At 31.9% G+C, this 24276-nt stretch overlaps 1 protein-coding gene across 2 annotated transcripts; it reads right to left on the reverse strand.

Moving 5' to 3' along the window:
• Positions 1-477: 477 nt before the first annotated feature.
• Positions 478-11890, reverse strand: LOC110107964 (alpha/beta hydrolase domain-containing protein 17B). 2 transcript variants are annotated; one of them, XM_020838436.2, is made up of 7 exons: positions 11379-11890; positions 8785-8821; positions 8458-8697; positions 8326-8373; positions 1389-1849; positions 1161-1244; positions 478-977 (listed from the first exon to the last, which is right to left on the reverse strand). In XM_020838436.2, exons 1-6 carry the CDS (start codon positions 11690-11692, stop codon positions 1172-1174), a joined length of 1173 nt encoding a protein of 390 aa, XP_020694095.1. In that variant the 5' UTR covers positions 11693-11890; the 3' UTR covers positions 478-977; positions 1161-1171. The 2 variants fall into 2 exon arrangements, with proteins under 2 accessions (XP_020694095.1, XP_020694096.1); XM_020838437.2 differs by having other exon boundaries at positions 8458-8694; positions 11379-11888.
• Between the last annotated feature and the right edge of the window lie 12386 nt (positions 11891-24276).

Consider the following 24276-nt stretch of genomic DNA (forward strand, 5'->3'; position numbering starts at 1 on the left):
GTTTGAATTGATCTTGATAACAACACAAGTTGTCCTTATCATTATGTTAGGATACTTGCATAGCTCCACAACAAAAATCTGGAAGGCAACAAATTTTTTGTATTTCAAATAATTTGACTTCCACATCAGTCACATTAGTACTCGTGCATGTTAATCATTCTGCATAAGCTCTTTCTATGATTGGAGAAATTATTACGTGTGGTTACCGAACGGTCTGGAGGCTAATCAGAACTTGCCAAGCCATTTGATACACAATGGTAAACAATGATGATATATAGTGTATTGATGACATGTCACATCCTGATTGGCCTCCAGACGGGATCCGATAACTGCACGTAATAATTTCGCCTATGATTGTGAAGCAATAGAGTGCATGCTCCCAATGAAAAAACTCTTAAACATTTATAACATTAATCAGAACAACTACTTGAATTCAATACGGATACAGCGTATAGCTAAGCAAACGGGTAGCAGACAAAACATAAGCTTCCAGTGCCTAACAGCTTAATTATGAAATAATGATCACTTGGATTGGAAAACATTTTAAGTATTTTCAGAGAGAATACATTTTCAATCAATAAATGTTTTAAAACTCGTGTAAATGTAACATCTTCTCACTCATTAGCTCCTGTTCTTCTATGAACATCAACCAATTTTACCAAATTTCACTAATGACTGTACAACCTGCTTTAACCATTCATATAAACAGCTACTCAGCTTTGCACACTTTTACCCTGCAAATTGTAACAAACTCAACCAACCAGCCAGCCAGCCAGCCGTTGGAACTTCAAAATAATTACCTACACTACACTCTTTAAAGGTGATCGAGTCGCTCTTAGCCTCACCAAATTATCAAAACAGACCCACTTGTAGTTGGGTTGAAACTGGCTTGATTTGATTCATTTTGGCCCACAGTTGATGAACACCATCACCCGAAAATCGAAGTAGCCGAGCCCGAGAAAAGTTGAAGAACTCAACTGAAAAGTTCATTAAGTTAAAATGTTCTCTTAGCTGAATGTTTGCGTCATCATATCAAACATATACATGTTAACAAGTTAATATGAAAATCTCCATTCACAGCAGAGGGAAAGGACAATCCAACAAATTGTTAAAAAATAAAAAATAAAAACACCACAAATCAAGTTCTAACAATCACTAACCTCCACAATCCTCAGGGCGTGGAAGCTCTGTGCATCAAACAGTCGATATTGCAAAATCCAACTGACCTCATCATATCTCCAAAGCTGCCATATCATTTTACCACAACAGTTAACAACCAAACATACAAGACTAAGAAACAAGAATATTCATATAGCATATAATGAAAACAATAAAAGCCTCAAAACAAAAAACAAAAATGTTAGCCAATGTTTATAGTAATTTCTGACCGATCAAAGCTCTTCCTTGGCTTCTCTAGATAATCCATATTGTCATTTGGCCTGTTAGCAGGACAACAATCAGTGCTTTTTCTTGATTTTTCCTTCCTAGTGATGCTGATTCTACGCTCAATACTCCGCCGAGCTTTCACGCTTTTTTCAGTGCCCTGCTGAGGTTTATTTTTCTTGTCAATACTGGGCCTAGATTTCTCCTTCTGGTCAGTGCTATTTCTTGGAGGCTCCAAAGTAACAGAACTTATGGGAGGTGTCTCAGGCAACTGCGGAATCTCAGAAGTTTTGGCAGGTAACCTCTCTACAACTGAGACAAACTTTTTTAAGTGTCTTATATATTCAGGATAGAGCTCCAAATTACAATGATTCCCTCCCTTAATCCACAAAGGCTCATACTTTTCTTTGCAAAGCTCCCACAATTTCTTTCCATGGGAGAAATTAACAACATCATCATCTGTGCCCTGAAAAAACCAACAAATATGCTTAGCAAGGTGAATTTTTTAACAATATATCTATGCAAAAGTTCAAAGAAAAACAGATCCATTAACTTGAGTTGCACCTTGTTGATTAAAGCTGCTCATACCAAATAAGGGCTTAGCTCCATCTATTAAAAAAAAATTATACCTTGGATTGCTCTGTGTTTTAAAGAATTTTCATGCTTGCTTGAGACTCTTTTAAAGAAATATCAGAGCCCTTTTGCGACTTTAAGAAGCAGCAACATTAATCACCCATGAGGAACCCCAATCGCAATCACAGGATCAGTCCAGCCATGGGTTCAAGAAACAGGAGGGATAGTTTTACGGGTTGTTTGAGATAATTACCAAATGCCATTGAATTTTATATATTCATCCATTTTACAAGGAAAGGAGTGCATTCTAGCAAGCACTGGCCAACTTAAACAAGGTAAGTCATCATATTTCTATTTTGAACGGTGTTAAATTAATCACTAACTGATAAACAAATATCATTGGTTTATGCAATGCTTAAAATATAGAACATAGCACATCGAAACGGGTTCAAGCCTTTCGCACTTATAATCTGGTTCCTGCCTAGGGAATTTTCAACTGTCAGCATTGGGCGTTGACTGAAATTTCTGGGTAGAGTGAAACCAATGTCAGAACTAATTGATGCTAAGCTATGACAAACAGAGATGGTAGTGGAAGCAATTAAAACTGGGGCACAAACAATATATATTACATTTCCATATCATTAATTCATATTAAAGGTTTCTACTAAACTTGCAAGTGCCTTCATGTTACTCTTGAGCCAGCCTACCGATCACAAGCTACCCAATCTCCAATGTGAAGTTTTTATTTTTGTGTTTGGAGGCCTATGCCTCAATCCACATCGAGGCTTACGCTCGTTCAATAAAGAAAATGACTCAATTTTCAATTTTATCTTTTTAGACGTTGTGCATACAGTAACAGGTGAAAAGTAATCAAAGGCTATTTAAGATTGTTTTAATACTTCCATTTTGTTAATCATTTCAATGTCTTAAAAAGGGATTTTGTTATATCCACAAACCTAGTTGGTGTGTATGTGCTTAAGATTGAAATTCACCACTTAACTTTTTTGTGATGCAAAGCATTGCTTGATGATGATCATGATTTCACCTTTTTATCATCTCTTACATTCTTTCTTTCTTTTTTCTTAGTGATTTACATAATATTGCTCTCATTTATTCCATGCCAAAAGGTTATTTCTGCTGTTTTCCAAACATAGACAGCTAGAACATATTCTGTCACAATAGAATCAAAATTTCAATTGTAAAGGGTGACATTAGGTCATACCAGTTCATTTCAAGAATGGAGATCTACTTGTAATCCCCGCAACCATATTGGAAAATACGTATTTTCTCTATATTTTTTTGAGTTTTTCTATACATTCAAATAAAAAATAAAAAGGGGGATTGATGTGATGCAAGCTTGGAGTTACACAAGATTATAAAAAGAATTTACTAAAAGGTTTAACCGTTATAAAATTATGCGTCAATTCCAAGTTAGTTGCAAGAATTCTTAGCATTCCACTTGCTTAGGCAAAGAATTGTATGAATATTAACCAAAACACTTTAATCAAATACAAAGGCGAAGTAATGTAAGAGCTTAACACACAAATCCAAACGTTAATAAGGAGTTGTTCACCTTGAGGATCTACTGTCTTCCCTACGAATCTAGGTTGAGCGGAGGAAGATCGTCCACACTAGAAATGAGGTAGCCACTGGGACGAACGAGCCGAGGAACGTCGTTGTTGGGAAGGTAGTCGAAGGTGGAGGTGGCATGGGTGGATGACCATTGATGGTCCACTCATAGTCCGAGAATTGATCGTCGACGATTTCCACGAGTGTGGGGAGGATTCGGTTCAAGTAATCTTCAATGGTGTTGTCACGACCAAACCCGACGTCAAAGAATGGTGATCGAGTGATGTGGATGTCTCCGTAGGCGTCGAGTAAGAATCCGCTATCAACCTCGGGATCCGCCATGCAACATTAGTTTGTAGATGAGAGAGCACAACAAGAAGATCCAAGAGGGGAGAGGGGCGGCCGGCTTGGAGGATTGGGGGGAAGAGGGGGCGGCTAGGGTTAGAGGAAAACTTAGGGATGCTAAATAAATCTGAATTTAAATTCAGATTTAAGTGGTTTTGGAGTGAGAGGTTTGAATTTCAATTTCGAAATTAATTGAGGATGGGGGTTAATTTGGTAAGAGAGGGATTTTGCCCATGTATGGGGCCGACGGCATAGGGAGAAGAGGGGAGAAGGTTTTGTGGAGAAAACTGAAATCAATTTCAGTTTTAAGTGAAATTGGAGGGAAGGTTTTATTGAAATCAATTCCATATTTCAAATAAGGGGAGGGGCATTGAATGCATTCAATGAAAATCCCCAATAAGGGGCCGGCGGCTTTAAGTGGGAGGAGGAGCTTGGGGAAGGAAGGGAGGGGGTTTCCAAATAGTGGTGATGACTAGGAAAGAAAAATTATTGACTCCAATTTAATTTAATTTGAAATTGGATTCAATCATAGAAACTTTTCTAAATTGGACTTCCTAATTTGGAAAGAATTTGAATTTTGAAATTCAAATTTCAAAGAAGGCTAGGGGAGAGAGTGGTGGTGGGTGGATGGGGGGAGGCCGGCAGCAAGGTGGCCGACCGGTGTTGAGAGGGCAGCCGGCAGATTGGGGCTCCAAGGGGCGGCGGCAACAGGGTGGGCTCGGATTCCTCAAGCTCTTGGGTTTGGATTGTTGTCTTGTATGATGGAAGAGGTAAGAGAATAGGGATCGCAAGCCTCAATGATTTCTCCAATAGAACTCACAAAGAGATCAAGGAGAAATGAACTCACCAAGAGATCAAGGAGACATGAACTCACAAAGAGAACACAAAGAAAAAAAAATTTCATTCATCAATAATCCCTCATACATGATAAGAGATCCATATATATAGGCTTCCAAATGACAAATAACACAAAGACTAGAATGCCCCTTGGGCTACAATACCGACAAATTACCCATAAGGGCAAAAACGGAAAAAAACTGAAATAAAATGCTTAATACATAAAATGCTAATACAGATAAACATCAAAAGTAAAGACTCTCCATCATGGCCATCGATCTCCTGTGTCGTCTCTGATAAACACGTCGAAATTTCTTGTCGATGTCCCCATCAGGGATTTACATATATATTACTATATACTACTCTATTTATATATCTAACATCTAAAACTTTAATATTACATACATGCCACTCAGTTCACTTTCATATCAAATATAATTGATAGTAATGAAATATATGAGTGGTGGGAATGAAATATGGGTGACATATTTGATATTAAAATAATATAAAGTTCTAGATATATATCTTGTGTTGGGTGGTATATATCCAGCACAAGATCATAAGATTTCAAATTGAAAAAAGCAAGCTGCTAGATATGTTTCAATCCAACCCAAGTAATTGCTATGTCAAGAACTGTATAACACTATCCATGTACGGGAGATTATTATAAAAGACAACCTATGGCTAAATTCAAGAGAAATTATTCAGTTAAACTATGAAAATATTAAAATTATAAATAAAAGAAGTGCTATCTATGATTTATTACATGTGTCCCATTCATAGTGATTGGGTTACAAAAGAAAATTATTAAAATTATAAATAATAAAATAATAACATATACAAAAACAGGTAATTCCTAACAAATGTCTTCCATGATAGATAAGAATAAAACTACATACAAATGAATCAAATATAGCTAGAATGATCCAAATGCAGCCAGCCTGAAAATAAATTATTATTTACTTAGGTTACATCAATGGATTTGTCTGCATCAACGCCATAGGGACTAAAGAGCTCTTCCCCCAAGTACTATAAATGTTCGTTATCCATGTAGAAGGTGATGGTGCAACTAGATTGTGTGACTTGTGTCCATAAAATCAATAGCATATGAAGTCAGTCAAAGAGGAAGATTTGAAGGCTTTAAATCTGAATGTGCCATGTAACATAGATCATTACATAATATGTATCTTAAGTTAGCACACCATAATAGCATGGCAGTGATTATTATTTAGATTTAAAATACCAATTGACTTCTGATTTTTATCAAATTAATAATATTATTTAATAATAAAATATCATTGCTAATCAAAATGGCAGCAGTGCGACAATTTCCCCAAAATGAATCTTGATTCGCATGCCCTCCTCGAAATTCGTGCATTTGCTTCGTTTTACTTGTCAATCTCGCCACTTAATTTTAATTGGGCCAATTGGTAGTGCATTTAAAGCATTGACAGTGTTCCGGTCGCAACGGCGCAGTCCATTTCGGGATCGCACTTCGTTTGGGCAACGCCGAGGCCTATTCTCCTCGACATGTGTTGTCATCTTGGGATGCGTGCCGCCAAGGTTTAAAATTGCGCAATTGAGTATTGAGGCGTTTTTCGTTCGTGAGGCGAGGCATAAGCCTCAAGGCGTTTTGAGGCGTAAGCCTCAAAATGTAAAAATTGCATAAAATAAAAAATAAAAGTTAAAAGTTATTTTTATATAACAGCCAAATAATATGTTAAATGATGGTATATTAACTTTCTATGGAACTATGAAGTAACAAGTTTACATACATATGAAACAAAAAATTGTATAAGAAGTAAAGTGTTAAATGAAAAATGATATGAAATAGAATTGAAATCTAAATATTATATGAACAAAATAATATAAAATATATGAATTGCATAAAAGTATCTTATAACATCAAGTTCAACTCTATTTTTTTTGCTTTTTCAGTTGCCTACTCATTTACATTTAATTACTAAAGAAAGTTAAAATAATTGGCAATAACTCAAAAAACATTTGTATTATCATTACTAAGGAGATTTTTATTTGAGTCATTGTCATAACAAATTTGTCTCTTTCCTGTCTCATCCTATAGGGTTCAATACCTCTTAATCTCTTTTTCTTCATTTATTTAAGTCATATTCATCTTTCATAAATGTTTATCATTAACATAAATATAATACTCCAAAAATTTTAAGAGGTGATGGTGGTGGCATGCGGCTTTCTGATAGATCCCCTGCAATAGCTACGATGGTGGAGGCTACGGTGAAGGCGGTGGGTTGGAGGTCGAGGTAATTGAGAGGAAGTTGCTACGGCTTGGGGGTGCAAGAATACATAATTTTTTGGGGCTATTGTATAGGATTTAGGTAAGTTTTAAATACCAAAATTTATAAATAGAGTGAGGCGTACGCCTCATGCCAGCGAGGCTAGGCGAGGCGCGCCTTAAGGCAGGCCTCATCCAAGATGAGACGTAAGCCTCATAGAAAAAGCTCGAGGAGTAAGCCTCGAGGCATTTTTTACTGGAATTGTGCTAAGACAGGCCTCAAGACGAGCCTCATATTGCGCAATTTTAAACAACGCGTGTCGCCACCTTGATCGACCCCCGCCGATCAAATAAAATGTATATTCTGAATGCCAATGACGTTTCAGACGCAACATCGAAGTCCATTCTGCGATCAGACGTCGTTTGAGTTTCGATCTTTATCAATTTCGGGTGCTGATCGCCCCTTTGTACCTATCTCGTCCGATTTGACTGAGAGGGGCCTCGACCTAGCAGAATTCGGCGTTCTGATTGCAACGCCGCTGTTTGTTTGGCATTCATAGGTCATTTGAGCCAACTTGCACGTTGCCAAATTCGCCAACTTGTTTTCCCTTTGCGCGTGATTTGAGGTATAGGGGTCAACAAACACTCAATTCCTGATGTGAAACGTATTAGCATGGATAATTAAATTAAGGAAGTTTGCACGCTTAAATTTTAGAGCACAATAATTATAAGCTTTATCTTGATGATAAACGACCGGGCTACAACACTACATGACCACCCATAAGGGTAAAAAGGGAAAAACAACAATATAAAATAAACTAGTACAAAAACATATAAATAAATAACTAAAAAAAATCATAGCCGTTGATCTCCCAACAAACACTCAATTCCATTTCCAAATTCCAAGTACAATCATGCTCAATAAAATCTTCCAAAGAGGATTAACACAAAACAATAAATTGTTTTTTGTTTAACAAAACTTTTTAATAATGTATAGGATTCAATTTAATTGTTAGCTTCAAACTAGATAGATTGCAGAAGGCATGAAAAACTTACAGTGAAATTAAAATTTTCTGTTGAATTATTATTTATTTAAACCATACAAATTTTTAAAATTTTTGCTATGCTTCTAAATGAGTATAAAATTTAGCAAGTAATAATGTACGTATGCCTATGCAAAGAGACGTACAGGATGTGTCATTGAATATGGAAATAACCGGTGTAAACTTACATATCAGGACCACACTTTTCTAAGCCGAATTAACCATTATAAGGATAGCCGCAGGGAAAATAAGAAGTGGTTAGCCAAATGGCTTAAAAATGGATCATAAAATTGGAAAGCCCTAAAGAAGACAAGGCATACTCACATGAATCACCAGAACTGGACAATTGACCAGTTGGATTTTGTCAATGTTCTGAAAAGAAAAAGTGAATGCCTGGTCAGAACCAGCAAGCAACAAAAGTAGATTAACAAGTTTGAAGGTAATGGGAAATAAAACCTTGAATATATCAAACCAATATGTACGCTTCACAGGATACATGACACGCAGGCCAGACAAAATAGGACTATGCAGAACAACAGCTTTTAAGCAAGGTAAACGGGTTGCTAGGTCCAATGTTGGACCACTCCCAACTGATTGTCCGTATAAAATAATATCTTGTGACAGGATACCATATGTTTCTTCCAAACACCTATACACAGCTTCTATGTCTGCAAATGTATTTATCTCACTTGGCTGCTGTCAGAAAGATAAGCAAATTAAATAGAGCCTAAATGGAACAAAATTTAAAAAAAAAAATAGAGTCTTTAAGAATTGAAACAAAACCTTTCCAGTTGATTGTCCATATCCAGAATAATCATACCTGCACAAAATAGAAATCTATATAAAAAATTCGTTCTCTCTCTCTTTCTACTCTTTTCTCTATCAGTCCCTCTCAAGCTCGGCAATGGAGTTATTTGAGAAAGAAAATGATTCTATGAAGCAGTTCAAAGAACCGAGGCAGCTCGAAGCAGAAAAATTTTATGATTACTGACAAACAAGGGCCTCATGTGTTGCACCAACATATCAAAATTAGTGAAATGTATCTAATGAAGGAATCCATCATTATAAGCTCCTCTTACACGTGTAATTAACTAGACAAAAACTAAAAGATGATACATGACTTTTTAGTGAATTATCTATATTAATAAGCACTGAGTAATTGGAGGGCGGTTTTTGGCAAGTAGCTATATTTGATATAATAATATTCAATCTATCTTATGGGTTGTTAAAGCATATCTTGAGAGAATTTATAAGCATAAAAATTATCCTTCTGTCAGAAGATAAGATATGATAAGTAAACACTGAGAGGAAATATAAAATGTTAAGAAGTATTCTCTACCTTCATGTGAGGGGGGAAATATTAAGTTTGATTAGCAGCAAGACTTTTCAAAATAAAATAACTTCATTTTGAAATAAAAATAGCAAACATGCATACATAACATAACTTTAATGGAACTTTGATGATGGATTTTGAATATGATTCTATCCCAATATTCTCTAACTTTCATTAAATTTTGTTGAGTTAAACAAATTAAAAAAGGGCAGCAACAGCAAAATTATTTAACTATATAAATACAGGCTAAAATTGTGATATAAGATGACATATCTCAACCTCATCCAAAACAAAGGGTATATCTCAATCTCCCATTTTATTGTTCGATTCCTTCAGTTCAGAATTTTCCTACTCTTTACCCCTGTTTCTAACTCTATTGTTTTCTATCACACAGAAATATAATAAAGAAACATACGAACCTACACAGTTTTTGTAACTACAGACTACAAATTCTTAGATATGTATTACATTTTCCAGTTATTCCTGTTCTCTTACGGACTTGTCACCTTCGGCGAAATCTACAGCTCCAACTTTTAAAGCACATCGCTGATGAGACAAAGTATAAATAATGCAACTTGTGACCAAACATGCAACTAATTTGAGATATTTGACAGACATGAAGATTTTTCCCTAAAAAGTTTTCTTTCAACCCACATGAATGCATAGGCTATGCTAGATACTTGATTATCTGACCACAAGCAGTTCCAAGCAGGCTCTAGCGCCTGGATTGCAAAATATGAAGTCCTAACTCAAAAAGAACCTCATAAGTTTTTATTAAGTAATCATTCACAACGAACATAATTCTAGTGCATGGTAATAAAAATATAAGAGAAATTTAATAGAAGCAAATAGATTTGAACTTTTATAAAAAAATATACTTAACAATAGTACAAGTATTGTAACAATATTTAAAAAGTGTGAATTCCTATTATAGCTTTAATTCCAACGGATTATTTAGTTATCTACTTTAACCATAATCCATCTGAAAATTTTAGCAGGGCATGTTTGTAATATTCACACAAATATTCTTTAGAATTACCAATACCAAAAAAAATAAAATATATCCATAAAGGAATACCTTCCCCTCATTATGAATACAAGAAAATTAGTAATGCAATTATTCCATGTCATATGGCTTTTTAACCCCTATAGACTTTGAATACTTTGAATACATATGCATCGCCACTTTAAAAGTTCAAAATTTTTTCAAAATCATTATCTGAAGATGTTAATTTTCCAATTGCACATTTACACCCCAATCAAGTTTAGAATCAATCCTTCAGCTAAAGAACCCAAGCAGCTCTTAATTACACTTCAATTTTCTAAAATTAAAAAGGCTGAAGTGATGGCCCATGCTACAACCATCATTCACCTTGTAAGGGGGTACCAAACACAAAATTTGTCTTCTATCAAACAAACGGTGAAGCGAGTAAATGCATCATCTCTTACCCTTCAAGTCATGAGATTCCCATCAAAGAAGAAACAGGACAACCAAGAATACTTGAGGCCAAATCTAGAGAGCAGTTAGATCGTAAAACTAGCTCTAAACTCTACTATAAACTAACTAACAATTTGCCCAGTTCTCCTTTTTCCTTGTTATCCATCAATCTGTAACACTAAAATATGCTCTTCCAAAAATGAAAAAACAAGCATCACATTCCCCCCTCCTAATCCCAAAAGCAAGAGTCAAAAGCCCTAACTTTACCAAGAAACTAAAGGATATTAAGCAACAAACAACTCATTCAACAATTTCCTTCAGTATCATCGGATCACGCTTCTTGTTCTTTATTATTAGAAATCTTAATACTTCTCCAACCAGCTGACCCTAAACACACATAATCCATGATCAACCAACATTATTGGTCGATCAAGACCAGCATAGGCAGTATGGTCAACCAATTGTTGTTCGACCAGGGCTGCTGTTGATCGAATAAGATTTTCGGTGTAATATAATCTTGTAGAGCACAGATTAGGATTGATTATCCAAAACCCCAAAACAAAAAGAAAAATGTAAATAAATAAACAATAAGATATAAACGCTCACCCTATCAGGTTCACCCGCAGATGAACACTAAGCTCAATGAATAGCTCGTATATCTGGCCAATATCAGCAGCGTTTCCATGCGAGTAAAGCACGGTAAGCTTCGCTGCCGGATTCTTCACATAAACCGCCACGATCTCATTCTTCCTCCTTGTCTTCAACCTCATCACCTCGACCCCCTCCCTCTTCATCACTCCAGTCATCTCCCACTTCACCCTCGCCGGCTCCCCCACCTCCACGGCTACTAATCCATAAGACGGCGGGTCCGGCGGAAAGAAGGCGAACTTCGCCGCCATCATCGAGGTCACTCCTCCCATGTCTTGATATTTCAGCGTTACAGAGACCGGTAAAGCATCGAAACCAGATTATGGTTACTGTTTCGCTTCAGCTGATCTCCTCTCCATGGATTGAATGGAAATTGGAGGAGAAAGGAGTTGATTTCTCCATTTTATTGATGGAAAGTTTCCTTTTTTTTTTTCAAAAAGAGGGGGCAAAGCTTAAGGGAAGCCGGTTTGCACTAATCTTATTTCCAATTCAGTAATTTACAAAAAAAATCCTTTAACAATTTATTTTTACGAATAATTTGTCTTTGCCTTATTAGTTTCCCTAACTGTTGAAATATAGCTAAGCTATCAGTGGTCCTTTTCCTTTGTTGGAAGAGAAACGGCAAATTCTCGTCAAAATAAGACATTTAGATTGTTTTGGAAAGTAATCTCTATTTATTATAAACTAATTATTTTAAATAAAATTCACTTTAATTTCAACCCACTTATTTTTCATCAAGTAATAGCTTTGGCCCAAATATTTTTTTTCTAACTTCAAACTTTGATTTTTGGCTTTTGTATTTATTATTGTAATTATTAATGAGAATAATAAATTTGATTAAATTAAAACAATTAAGATATTAGTAAAAATAACTTTAAATTTTGTGTTGTTACATGTTAGAAAATTTACTGTTGTATAATATATGTTTGTTTTATTAACTTTGTACAAAAATTTATCATGCACATAAAGTTGCAAAAGACACGGAAGATTTTACATTTAAAAGAATTACATATCTTATCTCTTAATTAATTTATCAGAGCGATTAAATTCATTTATCTAAATAAAAACTTAGTATAAGCAATCATATACATCAAAATATTTCAATATAATTATTACTCATCAAAATTCATTTTCACTAGTCAGAATGCAATCAATATATCAGTCTATCATTTAATACTCTTATCTATAAAAGAATAAAGAAAATTGTATGCAAATATAAACCTAAAATTCTAAAATCAGGTTAGCCTCACTCCACTAAATTCATACCCAGAACTGAAACATTGAAACCACTGGATGAGATAACAATTCAGTAGGTTACCAGAACCTACAACTACTATCAACACATAGTAGTATAAATAATATGTATATAAGCATTAAATTCATATTAGTATAAATATGTAACATTAAGATCATGTGATGATCAATATGATCATTCATACAGGCAATGTAACTTAAGAATTTGTGATCGGTAACCATATAAAATATTAATATGTTTTGTTATCCCTATACCAATATCAAATATAACATAACATGTGAACTCATGAATCTATACTTATTTATATTTTATATCTCATTTCTATCTATATATCATCCCATGTATATCTGTATACATGTTATATCAAGTACTATTCTACATCTATTCTATGTATATCATAGAACATCAATGCATATTTATCATAATTTATATCAAATGCAATGCATTGTATATATCATGTACTTCAAATTTATCAATGTCATTGTATCAGTCTTTTCAGTTTTGTTATATGCCTATGTCAGTCATATCATGTATCATATTCATATAATGCCATATTGTTTATATAATTATCATGTCATGCCCTATTTCATTAATATATAATCCTAACGTGTATGCAAAATCATATTAAGCAAAGTAGGATATGTGATGTCCTGGAATCTAATTTGAAAAAATTATTTTTTTTTCTTTTAATTTACATATCCATAGCTATCTAATTTCCTTTATCAATAACAATAGCAGCATAAATAAAACTATCAATCAAAACATCAATATATACATCTATATTCATTCCTAAAAATTATATATAATATGCAATATATGTACAATCATCACATATCTAACATATAGTAACCTAAAATTATTTAATCATATATAATGAGATAAAAAGTCCAGCATGTCACTAAAATCTACAATTGAATTCAAAGCACGGTTAATGAACAATATGCATGTAAACAATCAAAACATAATAGTTACATTCATATGATCATTGAATCAGTGAAAAAACAGTAAAATTCACATATAGTAGTAGTATAATCTATAAGCAGTAAAACACTATGGTACAGAAGCTAGTAAAATAGTAAACCAATACGGTACATAAGCTAGTAAAATAGTAATTACATGATATACATGATAATATTTACATGGACCATTACATATTCTTATAATTATATGTTTATTGTTCAAATTTGATGCATTGATTTTAGTGGTAGATATTGGTTAATTGCTGGGCTATATTCTCATTTTGTTATTTTTATATATTTTCAAGTAAGTTTAAGGAACCATTGGAGTAAGGTGGACCTTGGCTGCAGTTTTAGGTTTTAATTTTTGTTGCCCCTTTGTAATCATGATGTATTATAATAGGTGGATTTTACTTAGTTCAGAGCCTTGAAGTTAGATATGCATTAAAGAAAATAAAGAGCAAAAAAGTAATAGAACTTGATGAATTTCCAATATCAGTGTTGAAATGCTTATGAGATCAAGGAATTTCTTACTTTGAAAAAAAAAAATGCCAAATGAGTGAAAAAGGGATATGTTGGTTCCTATTTTTAAGAATAAATATGATGCATTATAGTGTACAAATTATAAAGGAATTAAGTTAACATGCCATACATTAAAATTAAAGGAGAAAGTAATTTAACATAATTTATAATGTGAAACTAATGTTTCTCAAAATCACTTTGGATTCATGTCGGGTAGGTCTACTATGGAAGCTATATATTTGTTGAAAGGTTTGATGCAGAAGTATAGAGAGGGTAAGAGGATCTACATATGATATTTATTTATTTAGAGAAAGCATATGATAAAGTTCCAATATAAGAGCTCTAGAAAGTTCTAAAAAAGATAGGAGTTAATAATGCTTATATTTAAGTCATTAAGGATATGTATGCAAGAGTTGTTACTAGTGTTCAAACATAAGGTGGTTTGACCATGTGTTTTCTTATTTTAGTTTGATTATATCAAGGATCATCTTTAAGCTCATATCAATTTTTGAATTAGTCATGGATGTTCATACTAGACATTTGTAAAAGGATGTACCTTGGTGTACACATTTTTCTTAATGACATTATTCTTGTTGATAAAACTAGAGAGGAAACTGGTGAAAAACTTAAAATATGGAGATCAACTTTAGAGTCTATAGATATTCATATGAGTAGATATAAAACATAATACATAGTATATAATTTTATCAACAAGAATAAAATAACTTGATGTATCATAAAAACTAACTTGATCAAGTACAAACTTGATGCCCGGTTGAATTGAAAATCTTTTAATTCAAATTCAAAGCCATATGAACTCTAATTTTAGCATACATATAACCTAACTAAACACCTATAAGAGGTGAACCCAATGACACCAAAGCTGTCTCCAAATCGAAACGAATATAGATTAAACACTCAAAGCATACTAGAAGACTTTGGGAGCAGTAATTGGAGAACCAAATGATTTATAGATCTTGTATGCTTATAATCAAATCAAGCTTCTTGGCTAGATAAATCCAAAGTGACCAAATGCATTTGATTTCTAACATCATTAAGGCACTTAAACATTGAAAGAACTCTTTAGAATCAATGGATTTAATATGGGTTGCTTAACGAAATGTTTTAGATTTTGAACATATATACAGAATATGATACTCTTAAAAATATATAAATATGCCCACACGCTCTACATGAAAGGGGGTATGAAGTTGTGGCTTAGAGACCTAAAGAATCCTAGAGCTCCATCAGATTATTGTATAAAGACCAACACCAATGGACCATCACTGCTTGACTATTGTCATTGGTCCTCTGCCCATTAACCAGACTTCAATGCTCCAACCATCATTGACTTAAGTATGATCCTCCAAACACTATAACATGACTATGATTCTTCAACCACAATCGTTTAACTATTATCCTATAACAATCATGGCCCAACTATAAACTTCTAACCACTATCACCCATCTAATATTCTCATACCAGGTTCTATTTATAAATTATTGACTAGCATTGCTCAACTATATATAGTCCTCTGAACATTATCATCCAACTATTTTCATCCTACCATTATTGCCTGGATCTAATCTTCCTACCACAATCTTATGATTAGCATCCTCCAACCATTATATATATTATAGTCATCTAACCATCGTTACCCCAACCAATATCATCTTATAATAATCACCCAACTACGGTCCTTTGACTATCGTTATTCAACTATGGACTCATGACCACTGTCACCCAATTAAGGCCATCTAATAATTATTGATTGACTTAGTCCTCCAACCACTATTAACTGACTATGGTTCTCAAACCATCTTCACCCAATGATATTTCTCCAATCATCATCACCCAACGATATTTCTCCAATCATCATCACCTAATAACGATTCTCCAACTATCATCGCCCAATAATAGTTCTCCAGCCATCATCATCAAACTACAATCCTCCAACCACAATTACTAAACTACAATCATTTGACTATCATTGACAGACTACAGTCCCCTAATTACAATATCCTTATTATGTTCCTCAAGCTAGAGTTGCCCAATTGCAACAAGTATTGCTATTTTTCTCTTAAAAGCAAATTATAACACATTAAATAGAAAATAAAAAATCACACTTCATGAAAATTATCAGGTAATAATCTAAATGTGCTTGATAAATATTTTTCTTAGCTATATAGAATGTACATACAAATATCCTTGAATCTCATAGCTTCTTATTCCATAATTCTTCTTTCTCCATATATTTCCTTGCTCTCTATTTTACCCGGTATTCTCAATATAATTAAGTATAAGTCACGAATAATTCGTAATTTAATGATATTTCATTGCCAGCTTTGTCTTACAACAATATTTATTTATTTAATCTTACAAGAAAAATCAATTTAAAATTCAAATTCTAATTTTTTGACCATAAATTTAATTTCCAATGTATTAGCACATATTTATTTATTTAAAATTATCTTCCCCATTTGAAGATCTCAACAAACAAATAATGGCCATAAGTTAAGCTTCTAAAAAATTTCCTTCTACGTTAGATTATTCAATTATTTTTTGTTTATCAAAATTATTAATTTTTTAAGTCTTCATCAGAGCATCCAATAAAAAATAAAAAAATATGCTAATTTAGAATAAGTATCATATCTTTATATTTTTATAATTTATTAGAAATTTTTTATAATTTTTTTTAATCACCTAAACAAAATTATTGTAAAATTGAAAAAGATTTAATGCATTATGCATGTAAATAATAAAAAAATTAAAAGCCAGTGCAAATGGTCCTACCTGTAAATAAATAATTTACAAGTTGCAAATTGCGAATCTGGCTAAATAAAAAAGAAAGAAGACAATGTTATTTATTAATTTATTTGTTGATATATTATCATATATGACCGAAATAATTTAAAATGATTCGGTGTTTTAGCGAATCAAAATTCGCCACGTAGATGACACGTGGCGTTCATTTTGGAGTTGAAGCTGGGATCAATTTTTTAGTTTGTTCTGTTTTTTTTTTTTAATTTCAAAAGAGGGATATAAATTACATCATATAATTTTATAAATATTTATATATACTAATATTTAACTTTAATATTTTTTTATATGATTAATTAGGTCTTTCAATCACGCAAAATAGTTATATTTTTTTGTAGGTGAAGTAAATATTTTTCTGTCTTGGTTTAGTGCCTATGGTGGGTTACTCCGGCGAGCGAGGCTTATGGCTGAGAGAGGGGGGGGGGATAAACTAGTTATAATTATAATTAATCTATTAAAATTTTTGAGATAATCTTATTAAAGACATAACACAAACTAATGGGTCTAAAATCAAGTCAAAATTTTAAGTTTTTAATCTTAGGAATATGAACTAAAGATTTTTAGAAAAAGAATATAGGGAGTATACATAACAAAAAAGTTAAAAAAAGGTTTAATCACATGTTAGGAAGTTAATCTTAACATTATAAAAGGATTGTATATTATCCTTAGAACCAAGATTAATGAATTCCCTTTCTTTAGAGTTAATATTTTCTTTAGCATTTTTAATATATATAAAAAATTTTCAACAAAGTTTCTATTCCATCCACTCAAGCATTATTTAATTCTATTAAATTTTGTCATAATTTAGTATTGAATGGAGAAAGCTCAATTATTAGTCACGTAGTCATAAATAAAGCTAGGTAGTGTTTATTTAATTATTGAGTTAACTCCCCTATAATACTAAGCTCATTTCGTTAATAGTATCTTAAGACCTTTAGACCTTTATTTAAAAGCCTTGATTGGCATAAGATGGTCATATTTAATCTTTTATTAAAGTTGACTATTTTATTAGAAAATAGAGCTTACCATTCCACAATGATGGTGACTACACCATTGAGAAATTGTAGAAAGAAAACCATGACATCATAAAGTGAAGCAAGCATCAAACATAGTTCTACGGCTAGATCTTAATACAACGCTATGTTAAGTCCCATTGTCTATTTAATGTAAACAAACTCGGTGGGACCTATAACTTGAAACCCAAAAAAGAGCTAAAAATCCTAATATATGCATGATCTTATAACCTTGTCTGGAAAGAATAGTCATCTATACCCAACTAAGTGTAATAAATTATGATACTATGTCTTGATGTAACTGTAAGGTAAGGCTAATGTTATTATTAAAAATGAGGCTAATAGCCTCGCCATTACAACAATAAAGTATATGATATTTCCCAACTAAGTATAATAAATTAGGACACTGTGTCTCGATGTAACTATAAGGTAAGGCTAATGTTATTATTAAAAATGAGGCTAATAGCCTCGCTATTATAACCATAAAGTATATGATATTAAATAAGAATATTTAAGCTTTATTTAATTATATAATACTTAATATGAGAGTAAATATACCATACAAACTGACTAGGCTATGCATATGTATATCAATCCAAAGTTTTACTTAGAAGTAACACGCCTTCATTTAAAAGAGTTTCAAATAAAATTCAAAGTATTGGTTGCACACCAATTCACACAACTCTCCCACCCCCTCATGGTATGCCTTAAATATTAACATAATTCTTAATAAGAATAACCTTTATATATACACATAAGATATAATTAATTAAAATGAGTCATAAACTCATTGACCAATACATCTTAATTCTAAAGTCATTAAAAGAAACATTAATAGAATCTAAACCAAACCAATCGGTAGTGTACTTCTATTTGCAAATATGTTCTCCTATTGATTATTGATTGTCGCTTCTCTGCTGGTTATTTTCTCTTGATGTACACTTGCTTCTTGAGATCATATTTATATGAAGCTAACAAAATATTTATAATGTTATAGAATGATGTTATAGAATGGGTAAGATAAAAAAAGACCATCCCCTTCTCATCATCCATATTAATTTTGTATGGCCACTAAATGAATTTTATGAAGTGTTGATTTTGATCACATATAGGCCATTAATTTATGGTCACTATAATTTTTATTTTTTATTTTCACTTCTTAGTTTGTTTTATTTGTATTTATTGAGACCTTAACATAAAAAGGGAAACATGATTGTTATTCTTCTACATTTATCATTTAAAAAAATTAATATAATGTCTTGTGATATACAAAACCATCATCGCTGATGCTACTTACCTTCTAATACAATAAAAAGTCATATTATACCATTTCCAAAACTAGATTAACCTTATTCTTACATAAAATGCTATCATTCTTAGTCTTATCTACCACAACCTCACCCTTGAGTGATCTTCCCAAATCATTTTTGTTGGTCCATATATTTCCCATGTTGTAAGTGGAAGGCTCATTTCTAATTATACATGTTAAGCATTTGCCTCATAACTCCATTTTTTGGCCCTACAATGGCTTTTCAATAAGCCTGATTCACCATTGGCCAGCTAATTAAAGTGATCTCCAGCTACATGACACTAAACAAGAGCGAATGCACATCAAAATAGAGCCTTATGGCTTGGTGGATTTTTTGATATTGATGACTGACATGAAATAATGGGGAACTTTGAAGTAGAGGATGTTGATAAGCATTTTGTATAATATAAGGTAATATAAAGCTATCTATTGGAGGTGGTTTGTGGTAAATAAAACTTTAGAAAGTTTGCTTTTAGATGTGGCTAAGAGGTATAGAAGGGGTGATCATGTTTTTTACTTTGGTTGAGAGAGTGGAGCTTTCGGGCTGGTGTGCGGGACTTTAAATAAATTGGGGCATAACTTTGATGAGTTTAGGATGTGGTCAAGTGAAAGAAGGAGAATAAAACAACCATCAAGCCTAAAATCACAGAATTATCAACCAAGCCACTACCCAAAAACATAACTATTCAATTTTAATTTAAAAGTAATTACATAATATAATCTAGTTAAACTTATATAATATGTTCATACTTTGGATACAATAGAAATTAAAAGAATAGAAACATTAATGGATGGTTTCTTCTTTTTCCACACATAACTAATTTGACACATGAATATCTAAAATGAACTCCATAATGTGGATAACTTGACCTTTGAATATCCATTGATGGTTTTAGCTTCTTGGAATGCTTTGAAAGGTTGAATAGCAGTGCTAGTTTGTATGTGTGCATTTGTATCAATCATGCACCACTCATACTTCATTACAATTCATTGTGAATAAAAAAACAACATAAGAAATAAAACTATCCACATTAAATTAGAAGTAGAATAATTATATTTAGTCTTATCCATGAATTAAGCAAAAAATAAGGAGTCCAACCATCCAATATTGTCATTTTCTTCAAATATTTATTATCTGCCACGTATTTCAAATTCTTATGCATGTGCACCAAAGACACTTCTAGAATTACTAGAAAAAGATGATCTCCAGATTCGACTTTTTGTTCATAATGCTGGGCATTTTAGCTTCATCTCTTTTTTGGACAATTACATTGATTGAATTGCATGCACTTAAAAATCCTCATTTACATGCATTATAAATTGGTGATCGATGCAGCATGCAGTCATGGAAATCTGATCAGGTGCAGGAGATGATGTTCATAGGGGTGACGACATGTGAGGAAACTTGCATTTGGGCACCATGCACCAATGATGGTGTTGCACATCGTTGTGAAGATTGTGTTGCACGTCACCTACATCAAAGCTTGTCAAGCCTGGGAATGAAATCCAAAGTAATGTCATGAATCGAAAAGAAAGAACAAACAATTTTCAAAACATAAAAATATCTAAAACTTACTTTATGTGTTTTATTAAACAAATTAACTTGTTTTTAGAAAAAAAAAGAGTAAACAACTATTTTGTTATATTTTCAACTATTAAAAAAAAAACATCACAAACAACTCCTATAATTGTTTGTTTGGTACTTGCCACTCCCATATTTCAACTATATAATATTTTGATCTATTTAATAAAAGGAATACTCTTTGAAATTAGCAGAAATCAGAACAAAGAGTGAGAATAATGAATAGTTGGGGAGTAGCTTTCAATTTTCTAAGCACTAATTGGAATGGGAGACAATAGTAATGAGCCATTACTTAGTTTTATAGGTGGTTGGGGAGCATTTTAGCTCAATCATACTCATCATATTAAAGTTTAGCAAAATAAATTTGGTTGTTATGGGTACCATTCATTATCACTGTGTGATAAACCCTTTGTTAATTAGTATAATAAACATCTAAAATATATGCAACATTGAAATGATAACCCTAAGAAAATGCCTTTTCTACTTCATGATGGCTTGGATGAGCAAGAAAAGAAATCATGAAAAATATTTAGAATATGATACCACAAATATTTATAAAATTTCATTAGCAATATATATATATACTTCTCTAATTAGGGTTACAAATGAACCGGTACGTTCAAAAAGTTATTCATGGCTCGACTCAATTATAGCTTATTAATAATTGTTTGATTAACTAAATAAAAATCTTGAAATTTTTTTATATAATCAATTAATTAATAAAAAAGTTTGAACAATTAGGTGCTTGATTCATTTATGATCAAGAATAGTATTATATAGAGTTCACAATAATTTTATTTAGAAGCTTGATTAAGTCTTGATAATACTCTCACTTAAGATCAAATAATTTTCTTCTTTATAATTAATATAATTGTTTAAGACTATGATGAATTCATTTAATACTTAAAATATTTGATTATTGATTTATTTTATCTATTTAAATTTTTTGAATGAATTCTACTTTAATACATTTCTAAATGTACAATGTCACTTAGTTCAGCCTGCTAATATACTAACCTCATTCAATTAGCTAAAAACCTACTCGATAGTTTTGCTCGTCAATCGGCTCCATGAGGCTTATTTTATTAGCTAAGAATGAAACTCATTAATTGTCTCATAATGATCATATCTTTGTGCATTCAAGCTGCTTATTAGCAGCTCGATAATTGTACTAATCTAAGCTGAATTTGAACGATCTTAAATCAAACTCAAATAATCATAATTTGATCGTAGTTTTGACAAACGAGCTCAAGTTCAAACTCAAACAAACTCCTACTAAAATCAATTATGCTTATTTTTAACCCTACCTCCAAAACACACATCACATCACCCTAAGAAATATTTTGCTAAGCCTTCTCTACTAAGTGGGATGAGAACTTATCCATGATGTACATAACATATTCATTTATTTGTAAGGTAAAGAAAGGTCTAGTAGGCTATAGTTGATGTAGGGTTAATCAGTATATTAGTTATTAAAGCCACTTTAGTGGCTCTATCCTTAAAGACAAAAGGCTTAAAGCTGTAACTTGTCCTTTCTTCTATTTATGAGCGCATGCTTGAGTTGTATTTTTATTATGTTTAGCTTTGCCTGTGCAGCCAGCCTAGCTTGTTTGATTGCCTGTCTAAGGCAATGAACTTGTATTTTGCTTTAGGGGTGTGCACAAGTCATCTCTAATTTGAGCTTCATTAATTAATCTAGTTCGAGCTCAAATTTTATTCTACGAGTTTGAGCCGGCTGAGCCCACTCGTTTACTATGAAATAGAGAAAACAATTATAATTCAACTAATTTTTTTAATAAAATTATAAAATTTAATAAAATAAAAAATAATAATAAAGAATCACTTTATATAAAAAAGAGATTGTATGTGTCGGTCCATTTCTCATGATATGGACCATGAGGGAATTTTATGTTATTAGGATTAATGGTATGTATGATAAATAGTTATGGTGATGATGATAGATGTGGCTATGATGATATGTATGAAAATCATATCGGTTGGTTTGAAATTAGAAAGATGTTTATGTATTTTGATCTCTCTCTCTCTCTCTCTCTCATAAGTAAGGAGTCTTTAGTAATATTAAATAATTGAATGAATATAGTTATGTCTTCATTTTCATTTAATTTAATTTCTTTCAAAAAAATATTTAACAATATCAAAATATGTTTTAGAAAGTAGTAAAAAAGTTGTCCCAAATAAGACCAAAAACCTACTAAAAATATGCATTAGCAACCTTATTAAAAGCTTATGAATTTAGTAGTAAAGAGATTGCCAACGAATAATTAAATATGTGTCATTTTAGAATATAAATTTATTTTCAATATTTTATTAATAAAAAATAAAGCATGTATTTAATTAGAAATGAATAGATGTGAAGGGCATAAAATTATATGGGCAACTATTAAACATTTATGTTTCATCTGGGACGGTTTTTTTATTATTTTCTAAAATTTTTTAGTACAAAAATTTCTCGAAAAATAATTTTTTTACATTAAAAAGCTGCTTTAAAAAGTTATCTCAAATAAAATCTTAATTTCAAGATGATCATATCCTAAAAAATAATAAATTCAAATTAATGCAGTCTTTATTGGCCACAAAATTAAAAAATTAATTAAATATCAAAGCAATGCAATAAAGGATTTGTCATTTTCTTAGGAGAATAAAAAATTTAATTAAATATCACATAAATTCGAACAGTTACCTAAATATCAGTGTCGTCTTCAAGCCGCTGATGGCGCCTTTGTTTTACTATTATTATTATATATATAATAGCATTGTCTACACATATGATTGTTTGGATAATTTAAATAAGCATTTAATTTAAAAAAATATTTCTATGATAGAGGAAAATTTGGGTAAGGCTGCTTATAGATTACTCTATTTTTAATTGAAAAATGGATAAGATAATAATAAAAAAAAAAACATTTAAATTCATGATGGATTTGCCAAATTTGTAAAGAAAAATGACAAGTTTTGCTATGGTTTCAATATAAGGGAAATTTGATCTTATATACTATCTAAAATTGATCGGATACGATCGTTGATTTTTTCTTAAAGAAATATAGTAGAAAATTTGTTCGGATAAAACGATCGTAGACGATGAAATCAATTTAATACTGGCTTCAACAGAGATGGATAAGCATTTTTTTTAGGATGGTATATCGTATGATCGAAGCAAGTTTGATTATTTTGGTAGAGTTTTAATACTGACCTTGATATAGATCGAAGAGAAATATTGTTGAACCATGTTCGAATATATCTAAACATATCTTTGAACCATTTTTTAACATCTCGAACATATCTCGAACCATACTTGAACATTGTTTGAACATGAATTGAGATAGGCTCGAATATTATTCGAATCCATTGTTCAAATATTATTCAAATAACTTTGAACA

This window comes from Dendrobium catenatum, unplaced genomic scaffold, assembly GCF_001605985.2.
Source record: "Dendrobium catenatum unplaced genomic scaffold, ASM160598v2 fragScaff_scaffold_536, whole genome shotgun sequence".
NCBI classification, from domain to species: domain Eukaryota; kingdom Viridiplantae; phylum Streptophyta; class Magnoliopsida; order Asparagales; family Orchidaceae; genus Dendrobium; species Dendrobium catenatum.